The sequence below is a fragment of the Emys orbicularis genome, chromosome 6 (assembly GCF_028017835.1).
Source record: "Emys orbicularis isolate rEmyOrb1 chromosome 6, rEmyOrb1.hap1, whole genome shotgun sequence".
Taxonomy (NCBI): domain Eukaryota; kingdom Metazoa; phylum Chordata; order Testudines; family Emydidae; genus Emys; species Emys orbicularis.
Genome location: NC_088688.1, coordinates 24,398,014 through 24,415,230, shown reverse-complemented (window position 1 = coordinate 24,415,230; position 17,217 = coordinate 24,398,014). Strand labels below are relative to the sequence as shown.

The following is a 17,217-nucleotide window of genomic DNA, read 5'->3' as shown; positions in this document are numbered from 1 at the left end:
TTTGGTCCCTTCCACTCATGACTTTGTGCCTCCTGTCACAGCCTACGCTTCTGTTTCCTGTGTACTAAGCACACTCTACCTCTGTTTAGATCTCTCCTTAGGAACCACTTCTTTTTCCCACCCCCTCCTTGTTGATCCTCTACAGTGTTATCTACTCCCACTCTTACAGGTCATTCTTTGTTTAAAGTGTATCCAACTAGTTTAAATTGTAAACTCTTTGTGGCAGGGACCTGTCTAAACTATGTCTTGTAAAGTACTCTACACAAGTAATTCTTGCAGCACAAGGTTTAGCAAGTACGTTTTACAGTGCAGGGGTTAAATAAATGAATGAGACAAAAAAATGCTAATACAGAACATCATCATTCTAACTGAAATTGCTTCATTTTCACAGTTGCAGACCTAGTCCCTAATCCTTAGATTGACTGCTGCTCCTTTAGAAGTTAATCAAGATGGGGATTTTATAGAGAATTAGCATAGAATTCAGTAAGAATAAATGACCAGTGACATTTTAGAAACTGGTTTTGGCTGAGCAAATATCAGACGGTAACAACTTTCAGGCACTGCTAACCTGATTTGAATTAGAACCAGTAATTCAATGGCAAAAGACTCCATGTGCCATTGTTAATTGCATTGGATGAGATATCCAGGTGCTGATTCTGGCATCCACTCCAGACCTTCTGTGCTGCTGTGGCCATGTACAGTGACTCTACAGGAGCGAGGGGAAAACTCCCACAGCACAGAAGCGGTGAGGTGTCAACATAAGCAGCCCTATAACATACAGTGTGTGGGAGAGGGAGCAGCAAAGCACTGAATGTTCTAGGGTAGCTGGACTACTGTACAATCCACTGGCAATCCTGGCCAGGATGTGCTTACAGGCTGCTCTAATTTATGGTGGGGGGGCTATTTTGCCGCCTGCCCCCAGTAGCCTAGAATCCAGATGGCACAAAGGTGTTCTAAAGCCATTTTGTTCCCTATTCCTGGGCTGTGCCTCTCCAGATCTGCAACACAGAGACCAACCCCCCATCCCAGAAATCCCTATTTAATTTTGTTCATTATATTAAACAAGACTCAGTACTGTATATAGACATTTGTTACTAGCAAGCTGCTACGTGCCCGGAGGTAGGGACAGCATCTTGACAATATGCAATATTACATTATAAATAACAATGCTGATGAGATCACCTCTCTAATGCAGTCAGGAGCTCTTGCGTCTCTTTCAGTTTCCTGGTGCGAGGCCCATAAACAGCTATTTGAATCTGCAAACACTGTTTAGCATAAAATGAATGAGAAGTGATACACTGTATAACCCAACTTCAAAATCAATCAAGTTGCAGAAGTACTGATTATGCCTAGTTATCTACATATTAGCAAAGGAACTCCAGTGGTTCTGCCTAGAAAGGACTTCAGTGATGTCAGAGGAGTATTTGTAAAAATTGGAATTAGAATCTAAGAAGCATAAATGGCTGGGTCTTGTAGAATTAAATATACAGGTATGATATAAATAATAATATCAGCATGACATGGCACTTTCCATCAAAGCACTCTGCTTAACTAATTAATTTGCATGACACCCTTGTGATACAGGTATTAACCAGAGTTTTACAGATGGGGAAACTGAGGCAGAGTGGCTGGCTAGGGGCTAGATTCTCCCTGGTTGAGAGGGGAGGGACATCACTGTACATTTTAATTCATGGAGCTTCTCTCTATTCATTCCACTGGGGGTGGGAGGAGGGCTTTTAAGACAGGAGATAGCTACAGGTTGCCACTGTTGGGAGGCTGTTCCCCCTCCTCCCCACAACAGCATAGGTTTTATAGCCTGCTTCCCCTCCCCAGCTGTGTGGTAGCAGTTGTCATGGCGGTTCATCAACACTATTAAATCCCAATTGATAGCCAATCCAGTATCCAGGGGTTCTGCAGGGGAGTAAGTATGGTACGTAGATGCTGGCCAGCTGTATCTTCAGTTGCCTGTTGAGCCCAAATCCCTGTGTGGACTTAGCACAGATGGCAGGTTTATGTGGGCAAATCTCATTACTAACATGAATAAGATCTGCACATCAGACTCCTTGAGAATCTATAGAGAAATAAAGCCTGATATCTCTAGCAGGATTTATAGTTTGGAAAATTAGTGTGCATTTACATTTTCAAAAACTATGAGGTAGTAAATCCAAGAAAATCACTAGCAATGTAATTATAATTACCTTATTGAACAGCTGGTAAGCCTCTCTCATCTTTCCCTCTGCCAGGCAGATACTGCCCATGATATGGTAAGTTTCAGCTGCCTTCTCACTAAAATCACCATAGGTGTCTATGATGGACTTCAACGAATCTTTCAGCAGCCTGTAGGCCTGCTACAGAGAAAAATGCAACATAGCTTAGCACATAAAAATATATTCATTTTTGGATCAGCATCTTTAAATGACTGACTGCTGCATGTTTAACTTATTTGGAGTTTAACACCAATGCTTCTTGGGATCTACATCCAGTCTCCAAAGATATGGAACCCTTGCGGAGTATAATTCTGATAGTTTCACTTCTACAAAATGGAAACTCAGGAAGTGTGGTAGGGTGACCACCTGACTCTATGAGACATCTGTTATTTGACACCTAATGTCCCATGTCCAGCCAATGTAGGACATGTCCAGTATTTTAACAATAAACATGTGAAGGGTCATACACTATAGTGTAAATGTGTACTATTTTGCATTATGTATAATTCTGTACCACAAAAAAACATTGGAGGATGCTGTACCTTAAAAATAATCTTAGGGCAAAATTTTCCAAAGTGCCTAGGCATTTTTGAAAATACTATCTTTAGTCTCCTACTTTTAATTGAGCTGTCCTTTAGGGTGACTGTTTACTTTTCAAGAATATACTGTATAGAGAGTAAAGTTACATAAAAAAACCCCTCTGTCCATCAAATATTGCTTATGGAGGAATCAGAACACAGAAACAGGATCTTCATAAAAAATGGGAGAAATCTGGCCCCAATGAAGTAAATAGTATGGATTCTGGGCTGTACTGCCAACACATTGATTTCAGTGGGGCCAGGATTTCACCCCTTGTATACCTAATGTTATACTGGAAAGTGTTAATGGCTGCCATCAAGCATGTCTTTGAGCTATAAGTAATCACAGATCTTCTTAAAGCTGATGGGTTTGCAGGGCTCCTTCATGGAATATTGTAGCTGGAGGCAGTGGAAGCCACCACGCAGGGCACCAGGCTGCATGCAAGGTGAAGCTAAGGGCATGGCTACACTTGCAGAGGTAGAGTGCTGAGAGTTAAACCAGCCTTTGGGGACCACAGCAGGGAAAACGCTGCCATGTGTTTACAGTCAGGTGCAAGTGCACTGGTGTGGCCACATTCGCAGCTCTTGCAATGCCACAAAGAGCAGTGCATTGTGGTAGCTATCCCAGTGTGCAAGTGGCTGCAATGTGCTTTTCAAATGGGGGGGGGGGAATGTGACAGGGAGTGTGTTGTGTGTATGTGGGGGGAGAGACACTGTGTTTTGGGGGGCTGAGAACGTGTCAGCATGCTGTCTTGTAAATTCAGACAACAACAGACACCTCTCCCCTCCCCCTTCCCCCCCACGCACAACAGCAGCATTCCACACTAATGGTTTGCTTTGTCCTGGAGCAGATAAGCATGCTGGCTGTCAGAAACGGTGCTTTGAAAGGGGATATCTGCATGCCTGCAGCCGATTTCAAAACAATGGAGAAGAGTGGCCACTTGACTTCAGGGGATTATGGGACGTTTCCGGAGGCCAATCACAGTGCAGAAATGCAACACCTCATCCACACTGACGCTTGGGCATTTCAGCCAGAGCGCAGCAAGCTTTATGCTTCTCATGGAGGTGGATTACCAGGAGCGCTCCAGCTGCAGAGTCCAGGCGCTCTACGTGGACACCTCAGGAGTTAGGGCGCCAGGGGCTGCTTTAATGCACTCTAACTCGCAAGCGTAGCCAAGCCCTAAGCCATGTGGGCAGAGGGGTTTTCCTGGAGGCTTACAAATGTACGCATTGGGGGCATTGACTGATTGCAGCTGGTGTGTCTGTGTGAAAGCAAGAGAAAGCCAGTACACAGTGAGGGAAGCAGGTGTGAGCATGGCCCTGAGGGGGATTGGAGACAGACCTTCTTGGGGCACAGAACTGGCTGAAAAGGCAGGCATGGAAATTGTGAACAAGGAAACTACTGTTTTCTCCTACTGTGTTCAGGGAAATAAGACTTTGGTGCAATCCTGTTTATTTATAAAGAAATACCTGACTCTTATAATCAATTTCTCCTCCTAATGGTAACAGCCTGGCAAGGCCCCGAACATTGACTAAGTGCTCGGGCAACTCTTAACATGCACTGTTAGGTGTATTATTAAAAAGATGACCTAGACTATAGGAGGTCTGTACTTTCTCCTCTTGCATTTAATAGGAGTTTTCTCACTGAGTTGAATGGGAGCAGGATGCATCTCCTGAGGACTTTTACATTGCCAAGCAAGTGAGGTGATACATGGCTATGCCAAGCGGCATGGAGATTCCATGTCAGGCAGTGCTGCTATTTGTTTGCTCTTTAGCTCTCCCTCGCCCACACTGACGGTATGACAGAGACCCATAGATTCTGGGCTCTACTGCCAGTGCAAAGTTGCCCTACAGTCCATGAAGGATCCAGTGTAGGGGGATCCTCCAGTGGCACAGTGCTGGTGAAGTGGCTCCTATACTACCCTTCCTTCCTGTAGTAGGCGTAGAAGGGGCAGCCAGCCTAGTCCTGCAAACTGCTCATTCCTGGCTGCCATAACCTCCCCTTGGAGCTGATGACACCAGAGAGCAATTAAAGGTGGTGTGTTTTTTCTGACACACACCTGCACATGCAAATTCTATGTGGCTGCAAACACTAAGGCATGAAGGTAAGCTTGTAAGCTAGTATTTGGTGTTACCTGTTTTTTCCCTACATATACAAGCCATTTACTGAATTCCTCAATGGCAGTAAGTGTCAGGGAATCCTTTGCACCCAATGCTGCCTGATATGCAATCAGACTCTCTGTAAAATACATTTCAGCCGTCCCTAGAAATAAGCACAGTAATTATTACTGACAGACTGGAATCCTTTTAGAACAGGACATCTCAGCTCCAGCCCAGGTAACAATCCCGTACAAATAGTGGATTTAATTAGTAATTTAACTATGTGGGTATAAAAAGCTGCTTCTAGCTTCCCTAGATGCAGAGGGCAAAATTTTGACCCTACTTACATCCCAAGCAACCTCATTGAAGTCTGAAGTTATTTTAATAAGAAAAGGTTAAACAAAATAGTTTTAGGGCACATGAAAACCTGCTAGACTGAAGTCTAATTTATCTACAGAACAAGCAAAGCACAGCAGTGTGTGTATGGGCTTCACTACACTGCCCTGCCAATGGGCTTCAACCTTTCCTTGGAGAGACCACCTGTAAGGGTAACTCAGTTTCCATGGCCATTTGCTCCTGGGCCTCTCTGCTGATACTGCTGTCGAAGGTGTTGGGTGGAGTGGTAATGCTTGTGCTGGGGACACCTGTTCACTGGGTCTGGACTCAGACCAGTAAACTCACTTTCCATAGTCTAAAGACCCATGAGTTTCCCATCTCTAGAATGGGGATAATGACGTAAAGGTCTTTGAGCTCTACTGATGAAAAGTACTATATAAAAACTAGGTCTTTTGATTATTTCCTAGCTACAGTAGCATATCAGCTGCAAACCTAGATGAGAACTACAACTGTCTAAATGACCACTATCTCCTATAACAAACGTTTCTGTTTTTTTTTAAACTAGGAAAAAATGGCAAAAAAAGTTGGTTAATGCAGAGTTAAGGTTGCGCGGTGATAGCTCATACACCTTCCAGAACGTTGAATTCAGCAAAACTCAAACTTCTGAAAACCAGGAAATACATTTAAGGTAGACACACTCATGTAACCTTAACTCTGCCCTCTGAGTGATGTCTCACTACACCTATATAAACACAGACTACCACTCTGCCTCTTCACTGTAATGGACAGGCGCTACCTGCCATCGCCCTACACTCAAACACTGAGGGTATGTCTACACTACGAAATTAGGTCGAATTAATAGAAGCCGGTTTTATAGAAATCGGTTGTATACAGCCGATTTTGTGTGTCCCCACATAAAATGCTCTAAGTGCTCTAGTCGGCGGACCGCGTCCACAGTACCGAGGCTAGCGTCGACTTCCGGAGCATTGCACTATGGGTAGCTATCCCACAGTTCCCGCAGTCTCTGCCGCCCATTGGAATTCTGGGTTGAGATCCCAATGCCCGAATGATGCAAAACAGTGTCGCGGGGGGTTCTGGGTACATGTTGTCAGGCCCCTCTCCCTCCGTCAGAGCAACGGCAGACAATAGATTCGCGCCTTTTTACCTGGGTTACCTGTGCAGACAACATACCACAGCAAGCATGGAGCCCGCTCAGCTCAGCTCACCGTCACCATATGTCATCTGGGTGCCGGCAGACGTGGGACTGCATTGCTACACAGCAGCAGCAGCTAACTGCCTTTTGGCGGTAGACGGAGCAGCATGACTGGTAGCCTTCATTGGCGATCTGGGTGCCGGCAGCCGTGGGGTTGGCAGCCGTGGGGCTGCATTGCACCAGCCCCTTGCCTTTTGCCTTTTGGCAGTAGATGGTTTATTACGACTGGTAACCGTCCTCATCGTACAGCAGTGGCTGTCGATCATGGGCACCTGGGCAGACATGCTCAGTCCTATGGAACTGTCTTGATGATGATGGTTATCAGTCGTAGTATGCCATTTTCTGCCAAGCGCCCTGTTGGCTCATCGCACGTTAGCAGAGTCTTCCCTGAGCAGCAGATCGTGCAATAGGCCTGAAGGCTAACTGCCAAGCGCCCAGTATTTGCTGCCAAGCACCCAGAAAATGCTGAGGGCTATCAGTCATGCTGCACCGTCGTCGTAAGATGTAAAAAATAGATTTGTTCTGTATTCATTTCCTTCCCCCCTCCCTCCGTCAAATCAACGGCCTGCTAAACCCAGGCTTTTGAGTTAAATCTCTGGGGGGGGGCATTCTGTGTGACAGTTGTTTGTGTTTCTCCCTGATGCACAGCCACCTTTCTTGATTTTAATTCCCTGTACCTGTACGCCATGTCGTCACTCGCCCCTCCCTCCCTCCCTCCCTCCTTCCCCTGGTCCGTCAGATACTAGTTTCGCACCTTTTTTCAGACCAGACGCCATAGCTAGCACTGGGATCATGGAGCCCGCTCAGATCACCGCGGCACTTATGAGCACTATGAACACCACGCGCATTGTCCTGGAGTATATGCAGAGCCAGGACATGCCAAAGCAAAACCAGGACCAGCCGAGGAGGAGGCGATTGCAGCGCGGCGACGAGAGTGATGAGGAAATGGACATGGACCTAGACCTCTCACAAGGCACAGGCCCCAGCAATGTGGAAATCATGGTGTTCCTGGGGCAGGTTGATGACGTGGAACGCCGATTCTGGGCCCGGGAAACAAGCACAGACTGGTGGGACCGCATCGTGCTGCAGGTGTGGGACGATTCCCAGTGGCTGCGAAACTTTCGCATGCGTAAGGGCACTTTCATGGAACTTTGTGACTTGCTTTCCCCTGCCCTGAAGCGCCAGAATACCAGGATGAGAGCAGCCCTCACAGTTGAGAAGCGAGTGGCGATAGCCCTGTGGAAGCTTGCAACGCCAGACAGCTACCGGTCAGTCGGGAATCAATTTGGAGTGGGCAAATCTACTGTGGGGGCTGCTGTGATCCAAGTTGCCAGGGCAATGAGAGATCTGGTGATATCAAGGGTAGTGACTCTGGGAAACGTGCAGGCCATAGTGGATGGCTTTGCTGCAATGGGATTCCCAAACTGTGGTGGGGCGATAGACGGAACCCATATCCCTATCTTGGCACCGGAGCACCAAGCCACCGAGTACATAAACCGCAAGGGGTACTTTTCAATGCTGCTGCAAGCCCTGGTGGATCACAAGGGATGTTTCACCAACATCAACGTGGGCTGGGCGGGAAGGGTACATGATGCTCACGTCTTCAGGCACTCTGTTCTGTTTCGAAAGCTGGAGGAAGGGACTTTCTTCCTGGACCAGAAAATAACCGTTGGGGATGTTGAAATGCCTATTGTGATCCTTGGGGACCCAGCCTACCCCTTAATGCCATGGCTCATGAAGCCGTACACAGGCAGCCTGGACAGGAGTCAGGACCTGTTCAACTACAGGCTGAGCAAGTGCCGAATGGTGGTGGAATGTGCATTTGGACGTTTAAAAGCGCGCTGGCGCAGCTTACTGACTCGCTCAGACCTTAGCGAAAAGAATATCCCCATTGTTATTGCTGCTTGCTGTGCGCTCCACAATATCTGTGAGAGTAAGGGGGAGACATTTATGGCGGGGTGGGAGGTTGAGGCAAATCGCCTGGCCGCTGATTACGCGCAGCCAGACACCAGGGCGGTTAGAGGAGCACAGCAGGGCGCGGTGCGCATCAGAGAAGCTTTGAAAACGAGTTTTGTGACTGGCCAGGCTACGGTGTGAAACTTCTGTTTGTTTCTCCTTGATGAAATCTCCGCCCCCCCCCCCCACCCGGTTAACTCTACTTCCCTGTAAACCAACCACCCCACCCTCCCCTACCCTCCCCCCTTCAAGCACCACTTGCAGAGGCAATAAAGTCATTGTTACTTCACATTCATGCATTCTTTATTAATTCATCACACAACTAGGGGGATAATTGCAAAGGTAGCCCGGGATGGGTGGGGGAGGAGGGAAGGAAAAGGACACACTGCAGTTTAAAACTTTAAAACTTTAACACTTATTGCTCGGGAAATCATCTGGGGTGGAGTGACTGGGTGGCCGGAGGCCCCCCCACCGTGTTCTTGGGCGTCTGGGTGAGGAGGCAATGGGACTTGGGGAGGAGGGCTGTTGGTTACACAGGGGCTGTAGCGGCGGTCTCTGCTCCTGCTGCCTTTCCTGCAGCTCAACCATACGCTGGAGCATATCAGTTTGATGCTCCAGCAGCCGGAGCATCGACTCTTGCCTTCTGTGTGCAAGCTGACGCCACCTCTCATCTTCAGCCCGCGATTCAGCACGCCACCTCTCCTCTCGCTCATATTGGGCTTTTCTATAATCAGTCATTGACTGCCTCCACGCATTCTGCTGTGCTCTGTCAGCGTGGGAGGCAGTCTGTAGTTCTGTAAACATTTCATCACGCGTCCTTCGCTTTCGCTTTCGAATATTCACTAGCCTCTGTGAAGGAGAAAGATTTGCCGCTGGTGGAGGAGAAGGGAGAGGTGGTTTAAAAAGACACATTTTAGAGAACAATGGGTACACTCTTTCACGTTAAATTTTGCTGTTCACATTACACAGCACATGTGCTTTCGTTACAAGGTCGCATTTTTCCTCTTATATTGAGGGCCTGCCGGTTTGGTGTGAGAGATAACTCACGCACTGCCAGGCCACAGATTTCAGCTTGCAGGCAGCCACGGTAAGACACAGTCTTTTGGCTTTTTTAACCTTCTTAACATGTGGGGATGGTTTCAAACAGTACTGCTCTCATTAACCATACCAAGCACCCGTTGGGTTGGCCATTTAAAATGGGTTTGCAATGTAAAAGGAGGGGCTGCGGTTTCAGGGTTAACATGCAGCACAAACCCAACTAATTCCCCTCCCCCACACACCCAATTCTCTGGGATGATCACTTCACCCCTCCCCCCCACCGCGTGGCTAACAGCGGGGAATATTTCTGTTCAGCAGAGCAGGAAGGGGCACCTCTGAATGTCCCCTTAATAAAATTGCCCCATTTCAACCAGGTGACCGTGAATGATATCGCTCTCCTGAGGATAACAAAGAGCGATAAGGAATGGATGTTGTCTGCATGCCAGCAAACACCGGGACCATACGCTGCCATGCTTTGTTATGCAATGATTCCAGACTACGTGCTACTGGCCTGGCGTGGTAAAGTGTCCTACCATGGCGGACGGGATAAGGCAGCCCTCCCCAGAAACCTTTTGCAAAGGCTTTGGGAGTACATGAAGGAGAGCTTTCTGGAGATGTCCCTGGAGGATTTCCGCTCCATCCCCATACACGTTAACAGACTTTTCCAGTAGCTGTACTGGCCGCGATTGCCAGGGCAAATTAATCATTAATCATTAAACACGCTTGCTTTTAAACCATGTGTAATATTTACAAAGGTACACTCACCAGAGGTCCCCTGTCTGCCCCCAGGGTCTTGGGTGAGTTCGGGGGTTACTGGTTCCAGGTCCAGGGTGATAAACATATCCTGGCTGTTGGGGAAACCGGTTTCTCCGCTTCCTTGCTGCTGTGAGCTATTTACATTATCTTCATCCTCATCTTCCTCGTACCCCGAACCCGCTTCCCTGTGTGTTTCTCGAGTGAGGGACTCATAGCACACGGTTGGGGTAGTGGTGGCTGCACCCCCTAGAATGGCATGCAGCTCCGCGTAGAAGCGGCATGTTTGCGGCTCAGCCCCAGACCTTCCGTTTGCTTCTCTGGCTTTGTGGTAGGCTTGCCTTAGCTCCTTAATTTTCACACGGCACTGCTGTGCGTCCCTGTTATGGCCTCTGTCCTTCATGGCCTTGGGGACCTTTTCTAATATTTTGCCATTTCGTTTACTGCTTCGGAGTTCAGCCAGCACTGATTCATCTCCCCATATGGCGAGCAGATCCCGTACCTCCCGTTCTGTCCATGCTGGAGCTCTTTTGCGATCCTGGGACTCCATCACGGTTACCTGTGCTGATGAGCTCTGCGTGGTCACCTGTGCTCTCCACGCTCAGCAAACAGGAAATGAAATTCAAACATTCGCGGGGCTTTTCCTGTCTACCTGGCCAGTGCATCTGAGTTGAGAGTGCTGTCCAGAGCGGTCACAATGAAGCACTGTGGGATAGCTCCCGGAGGCCAATAACGTCGAATTCCGTCCACACTAACCCAATTCCAACCCACTAAGGCCGATTTTATCGCTAATCCCCTCGTCGGAGGTGGAGTAAAGAAACCGGTTTAAAGGGCCCTTTAAGTCATAAGAACATAAGAACATAAGAAAGGCCGTACTGGGTCAGACCAAAGGTCCATCTAGCCCAGTATCTGTCTACCGACAGTGGCCAATGCCAGGTGCCCCAGAGGGAGTGAACCTAACAGGCAATGATCAAGTGATCTCTCTCCTGCCATCCATCTCCATCCTCTGACGAACAGAGGCTAGGGACACCATTCTTACCCATCCTGGCTAATAGCCATTTATGGACTTAGCCACCATGAATTTATCCAGTCCCCTTTTAAACATTGTTATAGTCCTAGCCTTCACAACCTCCTCAGGTAAGGAGTTCCACAAGTTGACTGTGCGCTGCGTGAAGAAGAACTTCCTTTTATTTGTTTTAAACCTGCAGCCTATTAATTTCTTTTGGTGACCCCTAGTTCTTGTATTATGGGAATAAGTAAATAACTTTTCCTTATCCACTTTCTCAACATCACTCATGATTTTATATACCTCTATCATGTCCCCCCTTAGTCTTCTCTTTTCCAAACTGAAGAGTCCTAGCCTCTTTAATCTTTCCTCATATGGGACCCTCTCTAAACCCTTAATCATTTTAGTTGCTCTTTTCTGAACCTTTTCTAGTGCTAGAATATCTTTTTTGAGGTGAGGAGACCACATCTGTACACAGTATTCGAGATGTGGGCGAACCATGGATTTATATAAGGGCAATAATATATTCTCAGTCTTATTCTCTATCCCCTTTTTAATAATTCCTAACATCCTGTTTGCTTTTTTGACCGCCTCTGCACACTGCGTGGACATCTTTAGAGAACTATCCACGATGACGCCAAGATCTTTTTCCTGACTCGTTGTAGCTAAATTAGCCCCCATCATGTTGTAATGGTCGAAAGAAAGGGCTTCGTCGTGTGAACGTGTCCAGGCTTAATTCGATTTAACGCGGCTAAGTCGACCTAAACTCGTAGTGTAGACCAGGCCTGAGCCTGCTCCCCTGACAGAATACCACACCTGTAAAATTTAACAGCCACTTCATAGCCTTCTACAACCCCTTCACACTTGCACACAGGATACCAACTAAACCTGTACTTTTCCTACCTATTATTAAATCCACAGATTGCTGTCATATCCCATCTCACTACTAACAATACCCATGACAAGAAGATCCCGGTGTCCTGCTACTGACACAAACTACACAATTCTGTATTGAAATTATGCAGACTGGAACTTCAAGGTACACATGTACCTCTTTCCTTTGAGCTCTACTGATGAAAAGCACTATATAAAAGCAAGGTCTTATACTACTGTGATTAGGTAATAATTACATCAACTGCAAATCTAGGTGCGAAAATAGGCAGGGATTCAGATGCAGATCTCATGATATCACAATCACAGCTCTCTGAAGCTGCTCGAACTATGCCTCCACCATTCAAATACAACTACATTTAGCACAAAGGGAATGCAGCTGGAGTACATGCAGATAATTCCCAGTGGCTACTGCCAGCACAGTTAAAGTAAAATCTGGACCTGAATCAGAATTTGAATGTAGATGCAAAGCAAAACCTACACAGTTAAGGTAAATGCCAATGCAACCTTAGCTTGGTATTTCCTGGTTTGAGTTTTGCTGAACTTGGCATTCTGGAAGGGCACCTGGCAACCTTAATTCTGCATCAACAAAGTTGGGGGGAGGGATAGCTCAGTGGTTTGAGCATTGGCCTACTAAACCCAGCGTTGTGAGTTCAATCCTTGAGATGGGCCACTTAGGGATCTGGGGCAAAAATCTGTCTGGGGCGTGGCCCTGCTTTGAGCAGGGGGTTGGACTAGATGACCTCCTCAGGTCCCTTCCAACCCTGATATTCTATGATTTAATAAAGCTCTACAGATGCACAGCAGGTGTCCAATACTGCACTCCTTACATTCAAAATTCCCACTGAAGTCAATGGAAATGAATTATAATCAGTAGAAACTCCCACTAAAGACAGCAGAAAGGGGCATTCACAGTGGAAAAAAATATCCACCAATCGAGGGAATATTAAACACCTGAACTTCCAGGTGCTATTGCTAGAAAATAACACTTCATCTTCTGTTACATGCAATGGTCCAGATTCTGCTTTGAGACACCTGCGCAGCCTCCACTGGCTTCAGTGCGGCTTACATCGGTAAACTGTGGGCAGAACTTGTCACACCACAGGTGGAGTGAAGTGCCAGTTCCAGACAATGATCCCACAAACTTCAGGTGTTGAATATTCCATAGGTCAGCTCATTTTTACTAGTGTGTATATTCCTAAATAGGCTGAGTACATTTTTAGAATTTCCTGACTCATCTGCATGTTATAGCATTACATTAGGCACTAGAAGAATCATAATTCTCTTCCTTACTTACCAATATGCTGCTGGTCTCCAGTTGCAGCATAAGCTTTGCCCAGCAACAAGGCCGTCTGAGCAGCTTCAACACTAAGTTTCTTGTGCAGAGCCATGCAAATAGAATGGGCCTAACAAAGATGGAGATTATTTAGGATAAATAAACACTGCATACAAGTACAGTAAATAGACTGTCTACAAAGGCGGGTATTTTCATAGACACCACCACCTTTGTTGAGTTAGCCACAGGTGCAGAAACAAGGCAACCCTCTGGAACAGGAAAATTCAACCAAACAAACCAGTTTAACTCCCGATATTTGACCCAGCACTCAGTATCTCTTCTCCTCAGATTGTGCCTCTCCCACAAGGAGCAAATATTTAAATAAATAAATCTTTATTATTATTAGAGAGAGGTGGAAGCTTCCAACCCACCAGAAGTTAGAGCTATTTGTATCCCAGGTTTTGCTTTGCATCTACATTAAAATTATGATTCAGGTCCAGATTTAGATTTTAAACATACACAAGTTGGTTGTGTTTGGAGCTGGGTGTCTGGTTTAGACCTGTTTCTAATTTTTATCCTTTGGATCTGTAAAGGTGGTGGTGGTTTATTTAAACAGTGTTAAGTAGTTTAGCATGATTTCAAAGCAAGCAGCCACTGTTTTGCCTTTGCCCGATGCGGCAGGCAGCTTAAGTCAAGTTCTTCAGTCTTCAGACCCCACAGAAAGCGGGGATCAAAATTCTGCAGGAAGTTGCCATGTGACAGTGGTAAAGAATCACAAAAAGAGTCACTTTCTTCCAACATCATAGAAGGAGCTTTATTAGAACAGGAGAAACCGTATTATCTCTACTTATTCTCTTTCGCAGGGCTTGTCTTCACTGGCACTTTACAGTGTGTGAAAAAACACCCCCCTGAGTGCTGCAAGTTTCAGCACTGTAACGTGCCAGTATAGACAGTGCACCAGCGCTGGGAGCTACGCCCCTCCTGGAGGTGGTTTTTTTAGAGCGCTGGGAGAGCTCTCTCCCAGGGCTCTGCAGCGACTACACAAGCCACCTCATATTAGCACAACTTGTCAGCAGCTAACACAATCACTCTGTGCAGGTCCAGTGTTTGTTTATTGTTTTCCCCAGTGTGGCCATTCTCACTTGAGCAAGGCTAACTCAAGAGGAGTTAATCTGAATGTAGATCATTTAGGTTAACTCTGCAGGGAAGACTCAGCCTCACGGTGGAACTGAAGCTTGGGCCTTTCCTCATGACTACCTGGTACATATGTTATACACCCCTTCTCACAGGAACTGAAGCAGAGCAGCAGATGGCAGTGCAACACAGCTGATTGCTGCTTGCAGCCAGCATAACCTTAGACTAGCTGAGCTACCTCACTTGGAAAAAAGAGCAGTGGGAAAAGATTGGATCTATCCAGAGTGGCTGGGAACAAGGGTCTGTCAGGTGGGAAAGGGCTTTGGTGGATGCGGGCTCATTTTGGCTCTAATTTAACTCTGGCTGCAATTTTTAAACTGTACTACGAGGATTTCTCAGAGGAACCCTGTTATCTTCTGTTCTGTTCCGGTTCTTATGCTGCTCCCATCACTGTGATGTCTGAGTGCTCAAACCCTGCTAACAATGCTTAGCACAGATGATTAACGAGCAACGTCCCTTATGATGAAGATAATTTAAAATACAGTTCTGCTCAGAAAGTGACTGGGCAAAAATTGCCCCTTCTTATTCAGACCTAGTGTCTGTGATTATTCAGAGTCACGGCTGCTGACTTTAATGACAAAATATTCCTTTCAGCCTTGCAGAGCCCACACAGCAATGGGAAACCAAGCTGGGTTCTAGTCATTGTGCATCATCCCCAGAATTGTTTACTAAGCAGCAATTACAGGGTAAATCAGTGACATCTGTACAAACCACTGACTGCTCTAAGGTTGAACAAGTGTCTCTGTGGACATGATTTGGCATGCAGAATCTTTATTACAGGTGCTGCCCCGGGAGATCCCAGGCTGGGTTCAAAGAGCTGGCAGTTAGGAGAAAATCTTTTTTTAATTGTAAGCTGAGCACAGTTTGATAAGGAAATAATTGAGACACAAACAGGACTCATGTCTGGGATTTTTAGAGAGTCATTTTTTAGAGTAGAACTCTCTAAAGAAATTCCAAGAACAGTTTCTGTAACACATTTGTACATCACTAACTATATATGTTAGTAAAGCTCTTTTCCTAGTTGCCAATTGTTAGGGCAAAAGTGGCTATTATGGTTTCCTATACCATGTTCACATCATTGGCTATGTTTCCTGTTAGGGTTCTTCAGCAGATCCTTGCTAAAGTGAATAACAAACAAATTAGTTAACTTTAATCATAGCAACTAAGAGCTGTGATTTTTACTTAGTCCTGCTGCTCTAAAAAGATTTATGAGACTTCCTACCTGTAATAAATATGCTATGGCTCTTTCATGGTTTTTCTTCAGTTGCTCACTTTGGGCAATTTTCTGATAAAGGTTTATCAGTTCTGGAGCTGTATCGCCCTCAGTTGAAATTACTGCATCAACAGCTTTTTCAAAATAACTTGTGGCAAAGTCCAACATGTTTTGCTGCAAACATGTCCTGAAAGAAAGTGGGGAAAGTTAGGTTCTCTAGTAAAAAGATTATTGTCCATATCAGTAGACGCATGAGACAGGCTCAGAGGCCCTCAGCCTGTTTTCCTTGCACACATAAAACTCCCAGTGAAGTCTTTTACCCTTGTACTAATCCATTTTCTGTTACAAAAGAAATAGTAAGATACCATTTACATAAAAGCCCAAGCACCTGCTCACACACATGGCATTCATTTTGGTTTTTGTGTTTACCTGCCCAATGCAATGACTAAATCTTTCTCAGATATTTTTAATCCCATGCTCACTCTCCCATCCAGTTCTTGAAGTTCTTCCATGAGTCTCTCTGCCTTCTGCAGACTGAGATAGGATTCTTTGCCAGTGGAACAGTCAAGGAAAACCACCAAAAGTATATGCTAGTAAACAAAGAAAACCATGTAGGCAGAAACTAACCAGAAAAGAACAAGTTGTGCAGGTGTTAGCTTCCAAAACTGTCTTTGCAATACAATCAATACAGTTTTGAAGCATATTGTTTTGGATTTCCTGCCTCTCACTTACAGGAAATATCTTTGAGGTGTGGATGGGAACTTTCCATTACAGTAATGTAGTAAATTACATTATTCATAAAAATCCATTGCTGTCTTCACTTACGAAGATCTGCAAATGTACATGGCGTTCTTCAAAACATAGAGGGTGGCCATGTTCCATCCTGAAGCATTTACAATTAAAGAGAGAATGAACAAGACAAGATGACAGGGTTTAGAGAGAGCTTGAATATGGGAAGGTGGGGAAGCGGGAAATGGTATACAATTCTTTGTATTGAATTTTCATCTGGGCTTCATGTAGGATTTTTGGCTTGGTGGAGCCTTCCAGTGAAATGTCACCACTTTAGAAATCCTAATTTATATCACTTTCTGGAACTTTCTTCTCCAAAAAGAAATAAAAGTATCAGGGTCTGTGCACAGCCCTAACATGTAACAACAAAATAAGATTGGTGGGTAAAAGTGTGTAGTGGATGTGCAGAACTGGGAACCAGTTTTCATAGATTTTTTAAGGCCAGAAGGGACCATTAAATAATCTAGTATGACGTCCTGTATAGTACAGGACACAGAATTTAATCCAGTTACTCCTATATTGAGCCCAATAACTTGTGTTTGACTAAAACCTATCTTTCAGAAAGACATCCACTCTCAATTTGAAGACTTCAAGTGATAGAAAATCCACCACCTCTTGTGGTAGTTTGTTCCAATGGTTAATCACCCTGACTGTTAAAAATGTGCCT

The 17,217-nt window shown here is 45.6% G+C and overlaps 1 protein-coding gene across 1 annotated transcript in view; it reads right to left on the bottom strand.

The window, feature by feature from the left end:
* Positions 1-1,178: 1,178 nt before the first annotated feature.
* The window catches only part of TTC23L (tetratricopeptide repeat domain 23 like), a 28,407-nt gene continuing 12,368 nt past the window's right edge, over positions 1,179-17,217 (bottom strand). Inside the window, exons 4-9 of the mRNA XM_065406636.1 lie at positions 16,191-16,316; positions 15,771-15,948; positions 13,376-13,484; positions 4,921-5,048; positions 2,199-2,348; positions 1,179-1,265 (exon numbers count right to left, since the gene is read on the bottom strand). Coding sequence (XP_065262708.1) covers positions 1,179-1,265; positions 2,199-2,348; positions 4,921-5,048; positions 13,376-13,484; positions 15,771-15,948; positions 16,191-16,316 — 778 coding nt within the window. The remainder of the gene's footprint in view (positions 1,266-2,198; positions 2,349-4,920; positions 5,049-13,375; positions 13,485-15,770; positions 15,949-16,190; positions 16,317-17,217) is intronic.